Source organism: Hyla sarda, chromosome 8 (genome assembly GCF_029499605.1).
Source record: "Hyla sarda isolate aHylSar1 chromosome 8, aHylSar1.hap1, whole genome shotgun sequence".
NCBI classification, from domain to species: domain Eukaryota; kingdom Metazoa; phylum Chordata; class Amphibia; order Anura; family Hylidae; genus Hyla; species Hyla sarda.
Genome location: NC_079196.1, coordinates 129,448,576 through 129,470,967, shown reverse-complemented (window position 1 = coordinate 129,470,967; position 22,392 = coordinate 129,448,576). Strand labels below are relative to the sequence as shown.

At 40.3% G+C, this 22,392-nt stretch overlaps 1 protein-coding gene across 6 annotated transcripts in view; it reads right to left on the bottom strand.

Moving 5' to 3' along the window:
- The window catches only part of ORMDL1 (ORMDL sphingolipid biosynthesis regulator 1), a 410,807-nt gene that overhangs the window by 160,851 nt on the left and 227,564 nt on the right, over nt 1–22,392 (bottom strand). For all 6 annotated transcript variants that reach the window (XR_008846903.1, XM_056533921.1, XM_056533920.1 and 3 more), the window contains one exon: nt 6,684–6,835. Coding sequence is in view for 5 of the 6 variants with exons in the window: in XM_056533921.1 (XP_056389896.1) it covers nt 6,684–6,835 (152 nt within the window). In the remaining variant the exon portion in view is untranslated. The remainder of the gene's footprint in view (nt 1–6,683; nt 6,836–22,392) is intronic.

Sequence of the window (22,392 nt, the reverse complement as noted above, 5' to 3'; positions counted from 1 at the left end):
AAGATGGGTGGTAACTAGAATAGTACTAGTCCATCTATAGAAGTTAAAATCATGTAATACAAAACTGAGTGGAAAACTGAGTGGAAAAATAACTTTAAAAACATGGAGCTAAATCAACTCGATCATTCAGACCCAAAGGGCCAGTTGCTTCCGTTTTTAAAATCCAATAGGTTTCTCTCGTTCCACTCTTTCTATTCCTGCAAAGGATATGGCTTCTGGATTTGCTCCGTGAGCTTCAACTATGTGGTTAATCAGACGCGGCGCACCTTTTCGGGTACGTAAAGAATAAATGTGTTCGCGTATGCGATTAAATAGAGGTCTGATAGTTTTACCCACATAGAAAAAGCCGCACGGGCAAAGAAATCATAAAATTGGACTGCGGCCGGACTCCTGTTGTCCTCGCTGCTCCATGCCGGATGCTCATTTGATTCATATGTTTTGGGACTGTGCAAATCTCACTCTATTCTGGAGGGAGGTGGGGCAGTTGATTAGACGGGTGTATGGTTGCCCATTTCATTTGTCTATTCTAACATGTCTATTGGGACTACTGGATGGGTTGGATGAGGATAGTGGTTTGTATGTCGGCATTAATAGGATCCTTTATCAAGCCCGTAAACTGATAGCTCAGTATTGGTTGCGACCCTTGCAGCCCACTATTGTAGAACTGATTGCTAAACTGAATCACATCATTAGATTGGTGATGCAGGAAGTCATCCCTAATCACCATGTACATGTACCTGATTTTGCGCAAATGGGTTAATGATTTTCATTTACCCAAATCAAGATAGTTTTTTTTATGATGTACCAATGCTTGTTTATGATTTCACGTAATTTATCAGCCATAGGGCTAAATCTAAATGTTAAAGGAAATTGTTCATTTTTAGCAACAATTGTTTTAGATTTTGGCTTATTGTAAATCAGTGACCAACAACTTTTCAATGTGGCTTTTGTAAGAGCTTGTTCCCAAAATGTTGGGGCATATCCTGTATTAAAGAATCTATTGTACAGCTCATGGGCCTGTTTAACCCCTTAAGGACCGGGGGTTTTTCCGTTTTTGCATTTTCGTTTTTTGCTCCTTGCCTTTAAAAAATCATAACTCTTTCAATTTTGCACCTAAAAATCCATATGATGGCTTATTTTTTGCGCCACCAATTCTAATTTGTAATGACGTCAGTCATTTTGCCCAAAAATCTACGGTGAAACGGAAAAAAAATCATTGTGCGACAAAATTGAAAAAAAAAACGCAGTTTTGTAACTTTTGGGGGCTTCTGTTTCTACGTAGTACATTTTTCGGTAAAAATGACACCTTATCTTTATTCTGTAGGTCCATACGATTAAAATGATACCCTATTTATATAGATTTGATTTTTTTGGACTTCTGGAAAAAATCATAACTACATGCAGGAAAATTAATACGTTTAAAATTGTCATCTTCTGACCCCTATAACTTTTTTATTTTTCCGTGTATGGGGCGGTATGAGGGCTCATTTTTTACGCCGTGATCTGAAGTTTTTAACGGTACAATTTTTGCATTGATAGGACTTATTGATAGCTTTTTATTCATTTTTAAATGATATAAAAAGTGACCAAAAATGCACTATTTTGGACTTTGGAATTTTTTTGCGCGCACGCCATTGACCGAGCGGTTTAATTAATGATATATTTTTATAATTCGGACATTTCCGCACGTGGTGATATCATATATGTTCATTTTTATTTTTATTTACACTGTGTTTTTTTTTTTATTGGAAAAGGGGGGTGATTCAAACTTTTAATAGGGGAGGAGTTAAATGATCTTTATTCACTTTTTTTTTTTCACTTTTTTTTTGCAGTGTTATAGGTCCCATAGGGACCTATAACACTGCACACACTGATCTTCATCATTGATCACTGGTTTCTCATAAGAAACCAGTGATCAACGATTCTGCCGCATGACTGCTCATGCCTGGATCTCAGGCACTGAGCAGTCATTCGGCGATCGGACAGCGAGGAGGCAGGTAGGGGCCCTCCCGCTGTCCTGTCAGCTGTTCGGGATGCCGCGATTAGCCGCGGCTATCCCGAACAGCCCGACTGAGCTAGCCGGCCACTTTCGGTTTCACTTTTAGCCGCGCGGCTCAGCTCTGAGCGCGCGGCTAAAGGGTTAATAGCTATTAGAGGCGGGTCCCGGCTTCACTATGACGCCGGGCCCGCCGTGATATGACGCGGGGTTACTGTGTAACCCCGCGTTATATCAGGAGAGCAGGTCCAAGGGCGTACCTGTACGCCCTTGGTCCTTAAGGGGTTGAAGAATTCTTGGTCACAGTCATTGATTCGTCAAAGCCGTAAAAATTGTCTAAAGGGGAGAGAAGCTTTCATATGTTTCGGTAGTAACTTTTATGATGTATAAGAGAATTTGTACATCTAGGAATTCTAGTTTAGAACTACTGGTGGCTGAAATGAATTTTAGGTTCATTGTTTTTTGTATTAAGAGGACTAACAAAATCTAGAAAGGTTTTTTCGGTATCTGTCGAAACTATAAAGACATCATCTACATAATGAAAATAAGGGTAAATCAATTTAAGAAAGAAATTATTTTTCGAAACCCATAGCCACCCCGCCATCCTCCGCATACCATTGATTATTAAATTGAAACATATTACAGCTAAGTATAAACTGAAGGGCACATACGAAATTGATAAAATCCTCGCTCTTGCCAGTGTTGACCAGGAGCCCCCTCACACAGGCAACTCACATATCTTGAGGGATGCACGTCTAGAGGGACTCCATGACGACAGACGCAAGAAAAAAGTGTTCAGGCCATACTATTTCATCTATGACAGACAGGAAGTCACCTGTATCCTTTACAAGGGACGGAATCTTAACATAGGCATTACCAGCCAATCAATGAATTCTGATAAAGGTTCAGTAATGGACCCCATCCTGGACACAATAGGGCACCCGGGAGGGTCTGTGTTGTTTTTATAAACTTTCGGGAGAAATTCCCATTGAGGGGATTTCGGTGAAGTAGGAAGTAATTTTAATGTAATTTTCTCAGAGATAACTCCTTTATCAGAATAGTGTCTTAGAAGAGATCTATGTTTGGCTAACAATTTCTGTGTAGGGTTGCTGGTTAATTTCCTGTAAACTGTAACATCCTTAAGTTTTCTATTAGCCACTTTAATGTAATATGTTTTGGACTTTATCACAATGTTACCCCCCCCCCCCCTTATCCGCAATTTTTATTATTATATCTTTATTAGATTTATTTTTTGAGAGCAGTAATTTCTACTGTTCAGATTAGAGGGGTCCATTGGATAAATTAAAGCCCCTCAATGTTACTTTCTTCCGAAAGTTCATAAAAACAAAACGGACCCTCCCAGGAGCCCTATATAGTGTCCAGCATGGGGTCCGTTATTGAATCTTTATTAGAATTCATTGATTGGCTATTAAGGACTTTGTTAAAAGAGATTCCATCCCTTGTAAAGGATACCGGTGACTTCCTGTCTGCCATTGATGAATAGCATGCCCTGAACACTTCGTTCTTACGCCTGTCGATGGGAGTCCCTCTACACAAGCATCTCCCAAGATATGGGGTTTGCCTGTGTGAGGGGGCTCCTGGTCGACACGGACAAGAGCAAGGATTTTATCAATTTAGTATGTGATGCCCAGTTTACACTTACCTGTAACATAGTAATTTAGTAACATAGTTCATAAGGTTGAAAAAAGACCAGAGTCCATCAAGTTCAACCTATATCCCTAAAGAGTCCCTACTGAGTTGATCCAGAGGAAAGCAAAAAACCCTCATACTAGAGGTAAAAATTCCTTCCCGACTCCAAATATGGCAGTCAGAATAAATCCCTGGATCAACGTTCAGTCCCTATAAATGTAATATACATAACCAGCAATGTTCTTACTCTCCAAAAATGCATCCAGACCCCTTTTGAAGTCTTTTACAGAGTTCACAATGACCGCCTTCTCAGGCAGAGAGTTCCACAGTCTCACTGCTCTTACAGTAAAGAACCCCCATCTGTGCTGGTGTAGAAACCTTCCTTCATCTATACGTAGAGGATGCCCCCTTGTTATAGATACAGTCCTGGGTATAAACAGATCATGGGAGAGATCTCTGTACTGTCCCCTGATATATTTATACATAGTTATTAGGTCTCCCCTAAGCCTTCTTTTTTTCTAAACTAAATCTTTCTGTCTCTATTTTTGCGGCTTTTATCTGTTTTATACGTATTTTACATTTTCTCTATAGCTTTTTAATGCTTCTTCACTGCTGTCCTGTTTTAGTATTTTAAAAGCTTTATTTTTGTCCTTTATTGCCCCTTTAATGTTTTTATTCATCCATATTGGTTTTCTGTTATTTCTGACTTTTTTATTCCCATAAGGTATATATTTATTACAGTGATAATTTAAGATATCTTTAAAAGTCTCCTATTTAGTGTCAGTATTCTTGTTTTTGAGGACAATATACCATTTTATATTGTTAAGGGCTTCTCTGTGCTGATCAAACTTTGCCTTCCTAAAGTTCATTGTTTTTGTGGCCCCTCGAGAGATTACCTTATTGAAAAATAAGTTATAATGTATTATATTATGATCACTATTTCCCAGGTGTCCTTTTTACCTGCACATTAGTTACTCTGTCACTTCTGTTGGTTAATATTAAGTTTAGTAGGGCCCCCTCTGGTCAGACTGTGCACCATTTGGGACAGATAATTGTCTTTAGTTATAGTCAGAAACCTGTTTCCTTTATGAGATTCACAGGTCTCAGTCTCCCAGTTTATATCAGGATAGTTAAATTACCGACCCACTGCGAAACTGGTCATGCTGGAGGATGTTGCAGGCAGCAGAATGTTCTCCACAGACTCTGTCACATGTGCTCAGTGTGAACCTGCTTTCAACTGTGAAGAGCACAGGGCGCCAGTGGCGAATTTGCCAATCTTGGTGTTCTCTGGCAAATGCCAAACGTCCTGCACAGTGTTGGGCTGTAAGCAAAACCCCCACCTGTGGACGTCGGGCCCTGGGCCCTCATACCACCCTCATGGAGTCTGTTTCTGACCGTTTGAGTGGACAAATGCAAATTTGTGGCCTGCTGGAGGTCATTTTGCAGGGCTCTGGCAGTGCTCCTCCTGCTACTCCTTGCACTAAGGCGGAGGTAGTGATACTGCTGCTTGGTATTTGCCCTCCTACGGCCTCCTCCACGTCTCCTGATGTACTGACCTGTCTCCTGGTAGCACCTCCATGCTCTGGACACTACGCTGACAGACACAGCAAACCTTCTTGCCACAGCTCGCATTTGATGAGCTGCACTACCTGAGCCACTTGTGTGGGTTGTAGACTCCGTCTCATGCTACCACTAGAGTGAAAGCACCGCCAGCATTCAAAAGTGACCAAAACATCAGCCAGGAAGCATAGGAACTGAGAAGTGGTCTGCGGTCACCACGTGCAGAACCACTCATTTATTGTGGGTCTCTTGTTAATTGCCTATAATTTCCACTTGTTGTCTGTTCCATTTGCACAACAGCATGTGAAATTGATAGTCAATCAGTGTTGCTTCCTGAGTGGACAGTGTGATTTCCCCGAAGTATGATTGACTTGGAGTTACATTGTGTTGTTTAAGTGTTACCGTTATTTTGAGCAGTGTAGAAACAAACGTTCTAGGAAATTTAGGCATAAATGACAGGTCTGAGTATGCTTGTAGGATAGTATTGCTTAGATATTGTATTATTAATTTTTGTATTAGTGTATTTTTGTTTGCATCTGTTGTGCACGTGAGGTGTTAGATACATACAACCCCCCCCCCCCCCACTTTTTGCCATAGGGTAGTATGTAGTCTGAAGAAGCATCTGAATGATGTGAAACAGCAGCTGTAATTACAGTTTAATTGAACTATGCACTGTCCGCTCCTGCTGGATTTTTACTGTACTGAAGAATGAAGTATTGAGCACTTCAGTGAGTTGCTTTCTTCTCTACTTTGCTTTTTATTAATTATGATGTCTAGCCCTATCGTGGATTAAGCAACCTGCTGATCTCTATATCCCTCCTATTGCTGTCTTTCATCTGGTTTCTGCTGTTGCATCTTTTACTATCCAGACATTTTTTTGTATTTCAGTTTCCTCCCACAAATATAAATATAAATATATATATATATATATATATATATATTTTGTTTTGCCATAGATTTTGTGGTGAAATGATTAATGTCATTAGAAAGTACACTGGATGGCGCAAATAACAAGCCCTCATATGGGTCTGCAGGTAGAAAATTAAAAGATTTTTGATTTATTATTAAAAGATGAGGAGGAAAAAACTGAAACGCATAAATGAAAAATTCCTGCGTCCTCAAGGGGTACAGAGCCAAAACAACAAAGGAGTGGCCTAGGAACAACTCTGTGAATGCCCCTGAATGGGCTAGCCATTGAACCTAATTGAACATCTCTGGAGAGGCCTTAAAATGGCTGTCCACAGATAGTCCCCATCCAACCTAACAGAGCTTGAGAGGATCCAGAGAAGAATGGCAGAAAATCCCCAAATTCAGGTGTGCAAACCTTGTGGTATCATACCCAAGAAGATTAGAGGCTGTAATCACTGCCAAAAATGCTTTAACTAAGCACTGATCCAGCACTGCATTGTGAATTCTGTTTATATTATGTGATTCATAATGCATACTAAGTATTCTCTTGAAATAATTTATGACTTACAGAATAATTGGAGAAATAGTGAAGAATTTTCTTGATGCAGTGAACTGAACTCCATAATCTAGCTGCTCCCAATGTGTTAGTAGCCGTGCTTTGCCCTGGTCTGGTGTTTCAAATGGTGTTCCCTTCACGGCATGTAAAAACACATACATTCCCTGTTAAGGAAATAAGAGAGCTTTAACATACATGCAATGATGCAAACATAAATATATTAATTTCAACATGCAAAGTAACTGACGACACAGATTTTTACCATAGATATAATATGCTCGGACAGTTTTGTTTGGTTAACACAACAGATACGTATAATATTTATAATGCTTCTGTGCCTCTCTTTCTAACATTTCAAAAACTTTCCACCTGTGCACACTTTATATGCAGAGTCCAGCTGACTGTCAAACAAACAGGGACAGAGAAGGTCGGGGGAGCAAGGAGGCATTCCAGCCCTAACAACATCAGGATTTGGGAACACTTCTTTGACATTTGGCACCAAAGAATTTACAAATTTTTCTGTTATCAAAGAACAACAGATATACCGTGGGGCAAAAAAGTATTTAGTCAGCCACCAATTGTGCAAGTTCTCCCACTTAAAAAAGATGGAAGAGGGGTTATCCAGGAAAAACTTTTTTTATATATCAACTGGCTCCAGAAAGTTAAACAGATTTGTAAATTACTTCTATTAAAAAATCTTAATCCTTTCAGTATGTGGTAGCCCTTGGGGGGTGTATGGTAGCTGGGGTGTTGTTTCAGTAGATGAGGGGTTAAGGTCAACCCTATAGTTCATGATGCCAGGCTGAGGGCTAGTATGCTGAGGTAATTCTCCGGCCTATCGCCGCCCTTCCCAGTAACGAAAGGTGCATGCATAAAATGACTGAAGGTCCACAAGGTAGTTGAACTTGAACTTGGATAAACTTTACTTAAATGCTTGCGGTACAACCAATGCACAATAACAGTCTCATGCAAACAGTCTCTATATAGTTCAGTGACTGACAGTTGTTGCGGACCTTGAATAGTAATAAAAGTCTCTGAATTTAGGGTAATTTGCGAAGATCTGTCCGGATTTAGGGGATAGATAAGGTCCGGTGATCTTGCAGAGTGCTTAGGGATTAATACAATAATTAGATCAGCCGTTGCCGCAAGGCTCTGGCCTAACTCACTGCGGAAGATAGCTGCACAGATCCTGCTCATTTGATAGCCGGGGAACAAGAGAGCAAAATCATGGCCGCCGCTCCCTTATATGGGCAGGGGCAGGGTTGTTTCTATTGGTCTGAATATCTGTCACTCACTGTCACAAAGCATAGTGGGCGCAATACGTCAAAGGGACCTCCAAAGGTCCTTAAGCAAAAACCATAGAGTTTACCTGATCACGTGACCCGCAGGTCCTGCTACGCTCTGGACAGGTAATTAACTATTTATATACATTTATACAATCCCTTACATATAAATCCTAAATAATTACTAGACATCTAATACCTAGATGAGAGGTGACTAGGGGTGGACTAGACAATAAGGACCCGACATCCTAGGGACTCTGGCTATGGGGACCTATATAAACAGGTACCGGATAGGATGCGGTACAGGGACACCACAAGTACTTATGAGCTTCTGAAGTTAAGGTTGTTCTTTTCTGTCTAAGTGCTCTCTGATGACACGTGTCTTAGGAACTGCCCAGTTTAGAAGCAAATCCCCCACAGAAAACCTCTTCTAAACTGGGCGGTTCCCAAGACACATGTCATCTGAGAGCACTTAGACAGAAAAGAACAACCTTAACTTCAGAAGCTCATAAGTACTGAAAGGATTAAGAATTTTTAATAGAAGTAATGTACTAATCTGTTTAACTTTCTGGAGCCAGTTGATATATAAAAAAAACAGTTTTTTCCTGGATAACCCCTTTCATTTTCATCATAGGTATACCTCAACTATGAAAGACATTGTCTGATTTTTTAAGAATTTATTTACAAATTAATATTGAAAATAAGTATTTGGTCTCCTACAAACAAGCAAGATATCTAGCTCTCACAGACCGGTAACTTCTTCTTTAAAGGGGTACTCCGGTGAAAACCTTTTTTCTTTCAAATCAACTGGTGGCAGAAAGTTAAACATATTTGTAAATGACTTCTATTAAAAAATCTTAATCCTTCCTGTACTTATTAGCTGCTGAATACTATAGAGGAAATTCTTTTATTTTTGGAATGCTCTCTGATGACATTACGAGCAAAGTTCTCTCTGCCAGCACTGCAAGGCAGCAGTCATAACCACTGAGCCACCATGCTGCCCTCAGCATACATCTGCTATGCATGGTTGCTAAAATGGACAGAGATGTCAGCAGAGAGCACTGTGTTCGTGATGTCATCAGTGTTCCAAAAAGAAAGGAATTTCCTCAGTAGCATTCAGCAGCTAATAAGTACTGGAAGGATTAAGATTTTTTAATAGAAGTAATTTACAAATATGTTTAACTTTCTGCCACCAGTTGATTTAAAAGAAAAAAGGTTTTCACCGGAGTACCCCTTTAAGAGTCTCCTTTGTCCTCCACTCGTTACCTCTATTAATGGCACCTGTTTGAACTTGTTATCAGTATAAAAGTCACCTGTCCACAACCTCAAACAGTCACACTCCAAACTCCACTATGGCCAAGACCAAAAAGCTGTCGAACGACACCAGAAACAAAATTGTAGACCTGCACCAGGCTGGGAAAACTGAATCTGCAATAGGCAAGCAGCTTGGTGTGAAGAAATCAACTGTTGGAGCAATTACAATGACCCCCCCGACCTATGATGGCCCCGACATACGATCATTTCAACATACGATGGCCTCTCAGAGGCCATCGCATGTTGAATGCAGCATCAACATACAATGTTTTTTTATGTCGGAGCCATCGCATAAACGGCTATCCGGCAGCGCAGACTGCTTCAGCTGCTGCCGGATAGCCCCGTGTGGTCCGCTGACAATCACTTACCTGTACTCGGGGCTTCCGCGCGACCTCTTCAGGATCCCCTGCATTGCCGGCGCTCTCTATCGTTGTCATCATGTCGCTGCGCACGCCGTCCCATCATCCAATAGGAGCTGCGTGCGTAGCGACGTGATGGCAGCAACGGAGAACGAGGATGCCGGGGAAGCAGAGGCCTTGCCGGAGCGTCGGGGACACCACGGGGACGCGGCGACAGTGATGGAAGGCGACATCCAGGGCAGCAGTGACGTTGGCTGTCCGGGCATGCTGGGTGTTGTAGTTTTGCAACATCTGGAGGTCCGCAGGTTGTAGACCACTGTCCTATACTTTACATTGCTTGGATCCCTCAACATACAATGGTTTCAACAAACGATGGTCCATTTGGAACGGATTACCATCATATGTTGAGGGACCACTGTATTAGAAAATGGAACACATACAAGACATCTGATAATCTCCCTCGATCTTTGGCTCCACACAAGATCCCACCCAGTGGTGTCAAAATGATCACAAGAACGGTGAGCAAAAATGCCAGAACCACACAGGGGGACCTAGTGAATGACCTGCAGAGAGCTGGGACCGAAGTAACAAAGGCTACCATCAGTAACACACTACGCTGCCAGAAACTTAAATCATGCAGTACAGAGACTCAAATCATGCAGTGCCAGACGCGCCCCCCTGCTTAAGCCAGCACCTGTCTGGAGCCGTCTGAAGTTTGCTTGAGAGCATTTGGATGATCCAGAAGAGGATTGGGAGAATGTCATATGGTCAGATGAAACAGTTTTTTGGTAAAAACTCAACTCGTGGTGTTTGAAGGAGAAAGAACGCTGAGATGCATCCGAAGAACACCATACCTACTGTGAAGCATGGGAGTTTGGGGCTGTACGTGAGCGCTGCTGCGGCGATTCGATCATCTGTAATGGCGAATGGCGGTCCCCTCACCTGCCTCTGTCCGTCTCCCATTGTCTCCTGCTCTGGTCTGAGATCGAGCAGACTAGAGCAGGAGATAGCCGATAATACTGATCAGTGCTATGTCCTATGCATAGCACTGAACAGTATTAGCAATCAAATGATTGCTATAGATAGTCCCCTATGGGGACATAAAAAGTGTATAAAAAAAAGTTGAAAAATGTAAAAAGAAAAAGAAAAAAAAAAAGGAAAAATCCCCTCCCCCAATAAAAAATAAAAATTTTTCCCCATTTTACCCCCAAAAAGTGTAATTTTTTAAAATAAACATATTTGGTATCGCCGCATGCGTAAATGTCCGAACTATCAAAATATAATGTTAATGATCCCGTACGGTGAATGGCGTGAACGTAAAAAATAATTTAAAAAAGTCCAAAAATGCTGCTTTTTTGTCACATTTTATTCCCAAAGAAATTTATAAAAAATTATATAAAAGTTTTATATATGCAAATGTGGTATCGATAAAAACAGATGACAGCGCAAAAAATTAACCCTCATACTGCCCTATATACGGAAAAATGAAAAAGTTATAGGTGGTCAAAATAGGGCGATTTTAGATTACCGATTTTGTACAAAAAGTTTTAGATTTTTTTTTAAGCAGTACAAAAATATAAAAGTATCTAGCCATGGGTATCATTTTAATCGTATTGACCCACAGAATAAATAACACATGTCATTTCTACCGTAAAGTGTACAGTGTGAAAATGAAACCCTCCAAAATGTGCAAAATTGTGGTTTTCATTTAAATTTCCTACCTAAAAAAATATTTTTTTGGGGTTTGCCGTACGTTTTATGGTAAAATGAGAGGTTTCATTACAAAGTACAATTGGTCATGAAAAAAAAACAAGCCCTTATATGGGTCTGTAGATGGAAATATAAAAAAGAGTTATGGATTTTAGAAGGAGGGGAGGAAAAAAGGAAAATGCTAAAATTAAATTGGCCTGGTCCTTAAGGTGAAAATATATAACAACACTTGGTTTGAACTTTGCATCCATACACGTATATTGATTATTATTTAATTTGCAATTTATTATTTTATATGTCTGCTCCCTTGGTAAGTATGTCACCCTTCACTGCATGTTTCACCATTATCACCCACTCTGTGCATATTTAGTTTGAATCACAATCACTCCTTGGTATTAACATACTTTCCAATCACACTTTGCGCATGTGCTATAATAGGACACAATGGAATATAGGGTAGGTCTATACTTACTTACTATGAGAGCTAGCTGAATGTTCTTGCGCTAGTTGCGCATCACCGCAAGTCACATGATCAATTTCGATCACTTGACGACAGGTTGGTGCGTGATTTCATGTGATTCTGAACATCACTCCTTTATGAAGATTTACTAGGTAAGAACATCCGATCATGTGATGCTGTGATTTTGGTGTGTTTTCACGAAAACACACTCTAGACCCGCTAGAGACGGTTTACTTAAAGGGGTACTCCGGTGAAAAACTTTAACAGATTTGTAAAGTTAAACAGATTTGTAAATTACTTCTATTAAAAAATCTTAATCCTTCCTGTACTTATTAGCTGCTGAATACTACAGCGGAAATTCTTTTCTTTTTGAAACACAGAGCTGTCTGCTGACATCTCTGTCCATTTTAGGAACTGTCCAGAACAGCATATGTTTGCTATGGGGATTTCCTTTTACTCTGGACAGTTCCTAAAATGGACAGAGATGTCAGCAGAGAGCACTGTGCTCGTCATGTCAGCAGACAGCTCTGTGTTTCAAACGGATATTCATTTCCACTGTAGTATTCAGCAGCTAATAAGTACAGGAAGGATTAAGACTTTTTAATAGAAGTCATTTACAAATCTGTTTAACTTTCTGGCACCAGTTGATTTAAAAAGAAAAAGTTTTTCACCGGAGTATCCCTATAATGATTCAGCTGCATAACAGCGGGAAATGAAGTGGAATTGAATTGTGAGGATGGTAATGACTGGCTGAGTGTGAATGGAATGAGAGCGTGCTTGTGATTGGCCAAACATGACAATATATAGCGACTGGAGACCTAGAGTTAGCCACGCCCCCTGAGGAAGTTCAACGAAGCGAAACATATGTAGGGGTTTGACACACACTGTGGTAAGGCTTCTTATGTGATTTTTACTGGGATGATTTGTTTACTCGCTTCCCCCTCCTGCTAATTATGCTTACCTATACTATACCTGTTTATATGTAACTCTAGCATTAGGAAGTGGGTGATATTTATTTACCATGAATTGATTGCCTTGCATCATTTGTGTTATACTATAGGGATATCTATTGTGCCATTGATTTTATGCTTTTTAATTTATGATGTTTACAATAAAGATTATCCATTTTTCTAAAACATAGTGATAGGGTTTTCATTATTTAGGATATATCTTATCCCATATCCAAAGATAGGGGATAAGATGTCTGATTGTGGGGATCCCATTGCTGGGTCCCCCACAATCTCCCAGTCGCACTTTAGAGCGTTGGGTGCAGTGATGGAGGCTCGTGATGTCTCGTCCACACCCGCTCATAATGTCATGACCAAACCCCCTCAATGCAAGTCTATCAGAGGGCGGCGTAACGTCCACCACGCCCCCTCCCATAGACTTGCATTGAGGGGGCGCAGTCGTTATGTCATAAGTGGGGCGTGACGTTACGAGCCTCTACCCCGCATCACCAATCATCCAGCATGCAGCGAAGCTTGCTCTGTTCACCGGATGTCTGGGGTGCTGCAGCCGATATCAGACATTTGGATAGGGGATAAGATGTCTAGGGACGGAGTACCCCTTTTTGCACATCTGTCACTTTAAAGGAAAACTGTCACATATTTTCTCCCGCACTATCCACAGGTATTGGTGGATAGTGCTGGAGATGCTGATTAAAACGAGCCCTACCTTGGTCTGATCCGCGCCGCCGTTCGCCCGCAATTGTAGTTGAAATCTCTGTGTATATCCTGCTGTAACTGGCAAAGGCGGTGCTTCTGCGGGCTAACGGACACTGACGTCAGCGCCGCTCATGAATATTCATCCCTCCTGTTCTCCCTCTCTTCGCCGCTCCTAACCATGAGCGGCGCTGACGTCAGTGTCCGTTAGCACGCAGAAGCACCGACTTTGCCAGTTACAGCAGGATATACACAGAGATTAAAACTACAATTGCGAGGCGGACGGCGGCGCGGATCAGACCAAGGTAGGGCTCGTTTTAATCAGCGTCTCCCGCACTATGCCTCAATACCTGTGGATAGTGCAGGAGAAAATATGTGACAGTTTTCCTTTAAGCATTTTTTTGCACATCTGTCACTTTAAGCATTAATAACTCTGGGATGCTATAACCTATCATACTGATTCTGAGAATGTTTTTTTCGTTACATATTCTACTTTACGTTCGTGTAAATTTTTGTCGATATTTGCATAATTTCTTTGTGAAAAATTCAAAAATGTCATAAAAAATTTGAAAAAATTAGCATTTTTCGAAATTCAGAATTCTTTGCTTGTAAGGAAAATGGACATGCTAAATAAATTATGCATTGATTCACATATACAATTTGTCCACTTTATCTTTGCAACATAAAGTTGACATGCTTTTACTTTTTAGGTTATGTTCACACAAGCGGATTTACAGTGGATTTTACGCTGCGGATCCGCTGGTGAAGGCCTGCTCTATGCTGTCTTTACATGTGCCTGCTGGTAGCAGGAATACGCCGCGACGAGCAGACGCACTGCAGCGATGTGCGTGGCGTACTCGCACATCGGAGCCACTCTCCCTGCTCTGAGTTAGGCAGAGAGCTCCCGCGATGTGCAAGTATACTGCGACTCGCACATCGCAGTGTCTCTGCTCGTAGCGGCTTATTGCCGCTACGAGCAGTCACATGTAAAGACAGCATAGATCAGACCTTCACCAGCGGATCTGCAGCAAAATCCGCTGCGAAAATCCGCTCGTGTGAACGTACCCTTAAGACATTAAAGGGCTTCAAAGTTTAGCAGCAATTTTCCAATTTTTCGTGAAAATTTCAAAATCTAAATTTTTCAAGGATTAAATTATGGGAAATTAAAATGGAAGAGATTTATAAATCTCCATGGTAGTACTCCATGGAAGTGTGATACTCCCTGAAGCAATCTTTAATGCAGAGGCCCAGCTGATCGGGGCAAGTACGGCACTTGAGTGTCCTTCCTTATTCCCCTCCTGCAACAAACACTGCTTTTTTTTCTGGGATTGCTCCTTCTTCCCAGTGTAGGAGACCTCACCTGGGAAGTGTTGGCCTGGGACGATCCTGGCACCTCCAGTTCCAGTTCCAAGGGAACTCTGGCCTGCTCTTTCCCGGTCGCCAAAGATCAGGGCCTTGAGGACTTCCTCTTGAAACTGAAGGAATGTCCCTGTGTTGCTAGCATAAAGTTGTACATGGCAACCTTGACCATGTAGAAAAAAAATGGGCACATACGCAATAGTTAATGCAACAATTCTTCTTTCTTTATATATGTTTCATCAATGTTACAAAAATCCAGCACTAAATATTCACCCAAAGTGTGTCCAATTATTCGCAAGATGTTAGCAGGAGACATATAATGCTTCTCAGGCTTCCATGTGCTTATGCACCAGCACTCTCTTATTCAGCCGTCTCCATTCACTGCAGGTCTGGTAGGAATGTCTGCAACGTTTCAGAGGCAACCCCTTCTTTGTCAAGCATGGTGTAAAATCCCATCACCATAATATATAGATCAGAAACTCTCGCGAGATTTCAATTCTATGGTAAAATCATACAAAAACATGTTACAATAGATAAAATTATTTCAATGTATATGGATTCGGATAGAAGCAGCAATAATACTCAAAGGAACACATTAAAGTTACAAATCCCATTGATCCAATGGGGCTGTAAAGTGCACAGTTTTTGAATCCAGAGTACCTTGCTTCTTAATAGTTTCATTTTAATCTGTTCTTTATTATCTTCTTCTATACTCTCCAGAATCTGCCATTTCAATCCATTAACATTATGTCCCTTCTCAAAAAAATGTCTAGCTACACTTGTTTTAAATTTTTCTTTCTGTTTCTGACTACTTTCTTCGGGTCCCATTTTATATGTACGGATGGCACTTTTATGTTCACTAATCCTCTGTTTAATGGCTCTCATAGTTTGCCCCACGTAACCTTTCCTACAGGGGCACTTCAACAGATAAACCACTTGGGTACTATTACGAGTGCCATCTTTTGATGGGAATTTTAGTCCCCCTCATGGGATGTGTTACTATGTCACTCATTGATGATAGCATTACAGTTTTGGTACATGGATTGCCGGATAAAACTTACCAGGAAAGGTTAAAGGACCTTAACATGTATAGCTTGGAAGAAAGAAGAGACAGAGGGGATATGATAGAGACTTTTAAATACATAAAAGGGAATAAACACGGTAAAGGAGGAGAGCATATTTAAAAGAAGGAAAACTACCACAAGAGGACATTGTTTTAAATTAGAGGGGCAAAGGTTTAAAAGTAATATCAGGAAGTATTACTTTACTGAGAGAGTAGTGGATGCATGGAATAGCCTTCCTGCAGAAGTGGTCGCTGCAAATACAGTGAAGGAGTTTAAACATGCATGGGATAAGCATAAGGCTATCCTTCATATAAGATAGGGCCAGGGACTATTGATAGGATAGGATATTGGGCAGACTAGATGGGCCAAATGGTTCTTATCTGCCGACACATTCTATGTTTCTATGTTTCAAATGTGCCAGACTGTCTGGCCCGTAGGAATGTCTCCCTGTTTTTTTATATTTCACATCTGCCCTTATCAGATGATTGGCAATGGATTTATTATTCCTATATATAAATCTAGGGTGATCTCGAAACAGACGGCCGACCTTCTCGTCCGCACTCAAAAAGCCCCATTATTTACATATGGTTTGTTTAATCATTTTTGAATGACAATAAAAGGTTGAGAAAAAACCAACCTCTGTCTCCTGTTGTTTTTTCTTAGGTTTATTCTTCCTCAAATCCTCTCTAGATAATGCTTCAACATCTTTACTTATTTCCTTCATTTCCTTCTTCATTTCCTCTCTGTACAAATTTTTCAATCACCATTTCTTTATTTTTCTGAAACTCCCTTTCTTTATTGCAAATCCTTTTTGTTCAAATTAATTGACTTTTTGGTATACCTTTAAAAACCTTTTAGGGCATGTCAACTGTCACAATGTAATAAATTATTCAGATCTGTATCTATCACATATAATGTGATCTCAAGCATCCCTTCTGGGTTTTTCATCACTTTTACATCTAAGTAATTTATCTCTTTTTTATTCATCTCACATGAGAATATAATGAGAGGATGACATCCAGTAAGATATTCTACATATTCAAGGAGCTGGGGCCGTGTGCCCGTCCAGAGGACAAAAACATTGTCCACATAATGGACCCACAGCCCCACCTTCTAACTAAGGACATGTCCTTTAACAAAATTATTCTCAAATTTACACATAAATATGTTAGCCAGACTTGGGGACACAGGGGACCCCATCGAAGTCCCCTGTTTCTGGAGGAAAAACGGTGTTCCTTTGAGTATTATTGCTACTTCTATCCGAATCCATATACATTGAAATGATTTTATCTATTGTAACATGTTTTTGTATGCTCTTACCTTAGAATTGAAATCTCGTGAGAGTTTTTGATCTATGTATTTTGGTGATGGGAATTTGAACCATGCTTTACAAAGGAGATGTTGCCTCTGAAACGTTGCAGACGTTTCTACTAGACCTGCAGTGAATGGAGACGGCTGAATAAGATTGTGCTGGTGCAGTTGCACATGGACGCCTGAGAAGCCTTATATGTGCTAACACTTGCGAACGATTTGACACACTTTGGGTGAATACTTATCGTTGAATTTTTGTAACATTGATTAAATATATATATAAAGAAAGAAAGAAAGAATTGTTGCATTAACTATAGCTTATGTGCCTATTTTTTGACTGAGATTATTCTGGGTTTGTAAAGCACCCCGCCACTACGCTTTCAACCGAACACCACGTATCCCACACTGTTTTGAAAGACTGTTGGATTTTTGCTCTATATTGGGACATGGTTGCTGTCTTAATAGTATATTGGACTTTACATACTTATATAAGCAATGTCCTTTGAAGCTATTGCCAAGTCCACAAATAAAACCGTAGATGTTTACTCATTCACTGAGGGTGATAGAAGCAGCATATTACAAGCGGTGGAGTCAGCAGGGCTTAATTTAAGTGAGATCCAGAGCAATATTAAGATGAATTAAGCTAGAAAGCTCCACCACTTGACTCAATGAGAAGCCAGCCTGACACTGCATGCTTCCACACTCACTGGGTATTTGAAAGCCCAGAGAATCCCACTGGGCCTACAGAGCACAGTATATCCAGTTTTGTTGCAGGGTGACAAAGATGATCAGCAAAAGTGGTATGCACTTTGTAACAGACACTCACTTGATTTAATGTGGCTTACAGTTCAATATTTACAAATTGCCATAAAAGATACACAAAAAGAATTAAGTGATGTGGATAAAGAGTTTAAAGAACATGAAACACCTGAAACCGTGAAGAAAGTACACACTGAGTTGAAAAATAACAGAGAAACTACGTACCTCTATTCTCCAGGTGAAGCTTTCTAAATTTGAGCAAGACGCCAAAGAATATTTATATGACAGAGTCTACACATGGGCGGATGAAAGAAGACGCATCCGCCATCAATACTGTGAACAAAAGAAAGAATTTGAAATGTTTGATGGAGCTTCTACTGACAGTGAACGGGGATCTAGCAGTGAATTGAAAAATAGAAACACTCACAGTTTTTTAGACGCCCGCCCAAAGGAAAAAAGGGAAGAAAAACGGCAAGTGGGAATACAACTGGAGGAGTCCAAATGAGATCACAAGGACGTCAGAAGAAAAAAAAAGTGAGCTGCTGATTAACATTTCTAATTTTGAATTGACTGAAGTTCAAAAAACTATGATATATAGAATTTGTACCGATAGAGAAGAGCGCTAATTTTGATTTCCTTGTTGATTTCCATAAGTTTTGTAGAGCTATAAGGTTGAAAATGTTTTTTTAAGATAAACAGCGTAATGTACAGGACAAAGTTGCCCCCCTACCTCCAAAATTAAAGAAAGACAGTACATTTGACCCCAATATAAATTGTCCTATGTTGGAAACTTTCCAACAAGTTGTTATAAAAGAAGTTATAGAGAAATGGGACAAAGTGAAGGAAAAGAGAAAAAATTTTTTTTAGAAAAGAAGAAAAGGTTGCATTCAAACAATAAAAAAAAAAAAATGAAAATACGAGGTTAACTGGGTGCACCTGTACCCTCAAGTGAAATGACAATGGAATGTAAAATAATAGAGTTCCCAGTCCTCAAATACCTCAGCCAAAAAGGTTGTACAATGGATGTTTGGAAAGATGCATACATTTTATGAATAACTTTTACACATAAAATTTCTCACAGGGCCAATGTGATATAACATAATAAAATAACATAAAAATATACTTAATAATAAATGGACAATCTATAAAAAGGGAAACCTGTAAAATACAAGAAAAATCTCCAGTGTGTATGGAAGGACACTTCTGAATATATTTATAACTGCAATAGTGATTGACCGCAATTCACATTCAATAGCAGTTCGTATTCAGTAATGCGGTATCTAAATAACTGATTGTACTATGTACCGCTCACCACTCCTTGCATAATCGCCGTCCACCACTCTGTAAAGGCTCCGCTGATGTATGTAAAAGTTGCCGGTATACAGTAAATAATATTGCGACATTGCCGGAGCAGTATACAGCCAAGATGCTCCAGACCGGAGGTTCCTCTGGATTTTGTTAGGTAAATTTGGGTTTGGCCCAGGCTGTGGGGGTATGATTAAACTGCTGTATTCTCACCCGTCTACTAGACTGTTGCTGGGTAGGGACTTAATGCCATTGGAGCTTTTTAGGGGCACCCGTCAGGGCTGTCCTCTCCCCCCTCTTCTCTTTGCCCTCTATATTAAACCGCTCGCTGCGATATTGAGAGATATGCAGGAGTTGAGGGGGTTTGGGAGTCAGGGGGAGGAGGACAAGATTGCGTTATATGCGGATGACTTGCTGTTATACGTTCAGGATCCGATGAGGACTGTACCTAGGCTGAAACAAGTTTTTTTTAGGAGTTTGGAGGGAGATGTGGCTTGGAAATAAATTGGTTGAAGTCATACACGCTCCCTATAGATCATAGGCTAGAGCAGTCTGAAGTGAGAATGCAGGTAGTGGGCGAGTTGGGCTCCCTTGACTATTTGGAAATTAAAGTTAAGCTTGACCCTTTAGATTATGCTAAAGAGAACCTAAAAACTTTGGACCTTTAAGGCAGCACTTAGAAACATCGCAACTGTCTCAGTAAATAACACTTATAGATTATTTCAATAACATTTTTAGCATGGGGTATATTACACACCGGTAAGTTTAAAGAAAATAAGGTCACTGGAGAGATGATAGGTGTCCCAGATGTAGAGTAGAAGGAGCAGACTTTGTGCATATTATCTGGTCATGTCCTGAGATTAACAAATTCTGGCAAGAACTATTAGGGGAAATTAAAACTAGACTACAGGTCGAAAGTGAATTTTCTTCTTTACAAGTGTTATTGGGTATTCAGGAAGGGAGTGGAGAACAAGGGGTTCTTCTGAGAAAACTTTTCTTTTGTTCTAAGTTGCTTGTTTTGAGGGTCTGGCTGTCTTCGGAGGTTCCAAATAGTGGGCATTGGAAGAATTAGGTTGATAAAATTATGAAATATGAAACATTAGTGAGTAAAGGGGGGGAAAAGCAACAGTTAGGGATAAGGAAGATTTGGTATGGTTGGAGAAGAGAATAGAGAGAGAAATAAATGAATATGAATCCTGAAATATCCTATGTAAAATTTAAAAAAAATATTTTTTATATATATATATATATTTTTTTTAATTCCTTCCCGGGAGTCGGTCGTACGGGGCAGGTGGTTGGGGTGGGGAGTGTAATGGGTTAATGATTTTCGATTATTCTATGTGTCCTTATGTATATGGATGGAATATGTTGTTGAAAATAGAGATTTATATTATAAAAAATAAAAAAAAGGTGCTCCAGACCGGGTGCGTGTAGATGGTAAGTGAAAGTGGCATCTGACGTCCCTCAGTCAGCTGTTTCTACTGCAAAGTAGTACCTGGCAGGGTACAAAGATGGAGGCGCACACAGTGGTATGTGGTGGTATATGAAAGAAATACAGTGACCCCTCGACTTATGATGGCCTCAACATATGATCATTTCAACATATGATGGCCTCTCAGAGCCCATCGTATGTTGAAGGCAGCCTCGACATATGATGCTGCTGTGTGTCGGGGCCATCGTACAAACAGCTATCTGACAGCGCTGACAACTTCAGCAATTGACAGATAGTTGTTTAATGTGCCCGTGTGCCCTGTTCTGCCTCCTGTTACTCACATACTGTCCTGCTAACTCACACAGGCTTCCACTGTGAGCTCCGTGTAAGCCCCGCCCCCCAGTGCAGCCATCTTGCTGCAGGCATCCAATGAGCTGCTGGCTGCCCTCCCCTTCCTTTCCTATAGAGCTGTAGTCGGCAGGATCGTAATGGAGGACATTCTGTCCCCCCCTGAAGGTATGTAAAGAACTATACAGTACTGTATGCAATGTCACACATCACATACAATACATATACACACTATACACCCCATACATCAATGTTTCCCTATCAGTGTGCCTCCAGCTGTTGCAAAACTATAACTCCCAGCATGCCCAGACAGTCAATGGCTGTACATGCATGCTGGGAGTTGTAGTTGTGCAACAGCTGGAGGCACCCTGGTTTCTTAAACACTCCCCATACACTCCACATACAATGGTCATCCCTGAACCAATTAGCAGTTTCCCATAGAGATATGTATTCAACATACAATGGTTCCGAGGCCCCAGAATCAATTACCATTTTTATATAGACATATGTACTCGACATATGATGGTTTCAACATATGATGGTTCTCCTGGAACCAATTAATATCATATGTTGAGGGACCACTGTAGTACCTGGCAGGGTACACAGATGGAGGCAGCTGGAATAGTAAACAGATTGAGGTAGTTGGAACAGTGTGGCGCAGGAGCGGCAGAATTTTCAATCTAATAGCGGTCAGATAGTAATCCAGGTAAATAAAAAGTCCTTTCTTAGCACCTTGTTCAGACAGGGTAGGTAGACCAAATGTGTTTCGGGGCATGGTCAAGTGTGTACTAACCCCTTCCTCAGTTGCTTTAGAATGGTATACTCAGACAACAGGTCATTTATATAGGCAGCTCTGATTAATCAGCTGGGAGTTAGGAGATGTGGTTACTCATTCAAAATATGGCATGAATCATCCAGAGATGAAAAGCATGGATAGAATCATATAATGGACAAATAATGTACAGAACATACTTTAATGACAAAATAGTAGAGAGGCTCGTATTAACCACGTGACCAATGACTCGAGCTGCCCAAATAGCACCTATACCCACGGTGCCAAAAAGGGGAGATCCAAAATATAGAAATTGGGGCTCAGAGTCTTGAATATAGGATTTAAAATTAAAACGTTTATTAAATGATATAAAATTGTACACATAGGTATAATGTACTGCGGATCACAGGGCCCTTGTGATCCCACAGTAAAAATAATAAATATTTAATATTTATAATCCTTGGCCATTTAATATATATATATATATATATATATATATATATATATATATATAAAACGTTACAATATTAAAAACAATATACTAAAAACAATAAATAAGTGTCCACATATCTATAGAAATAATT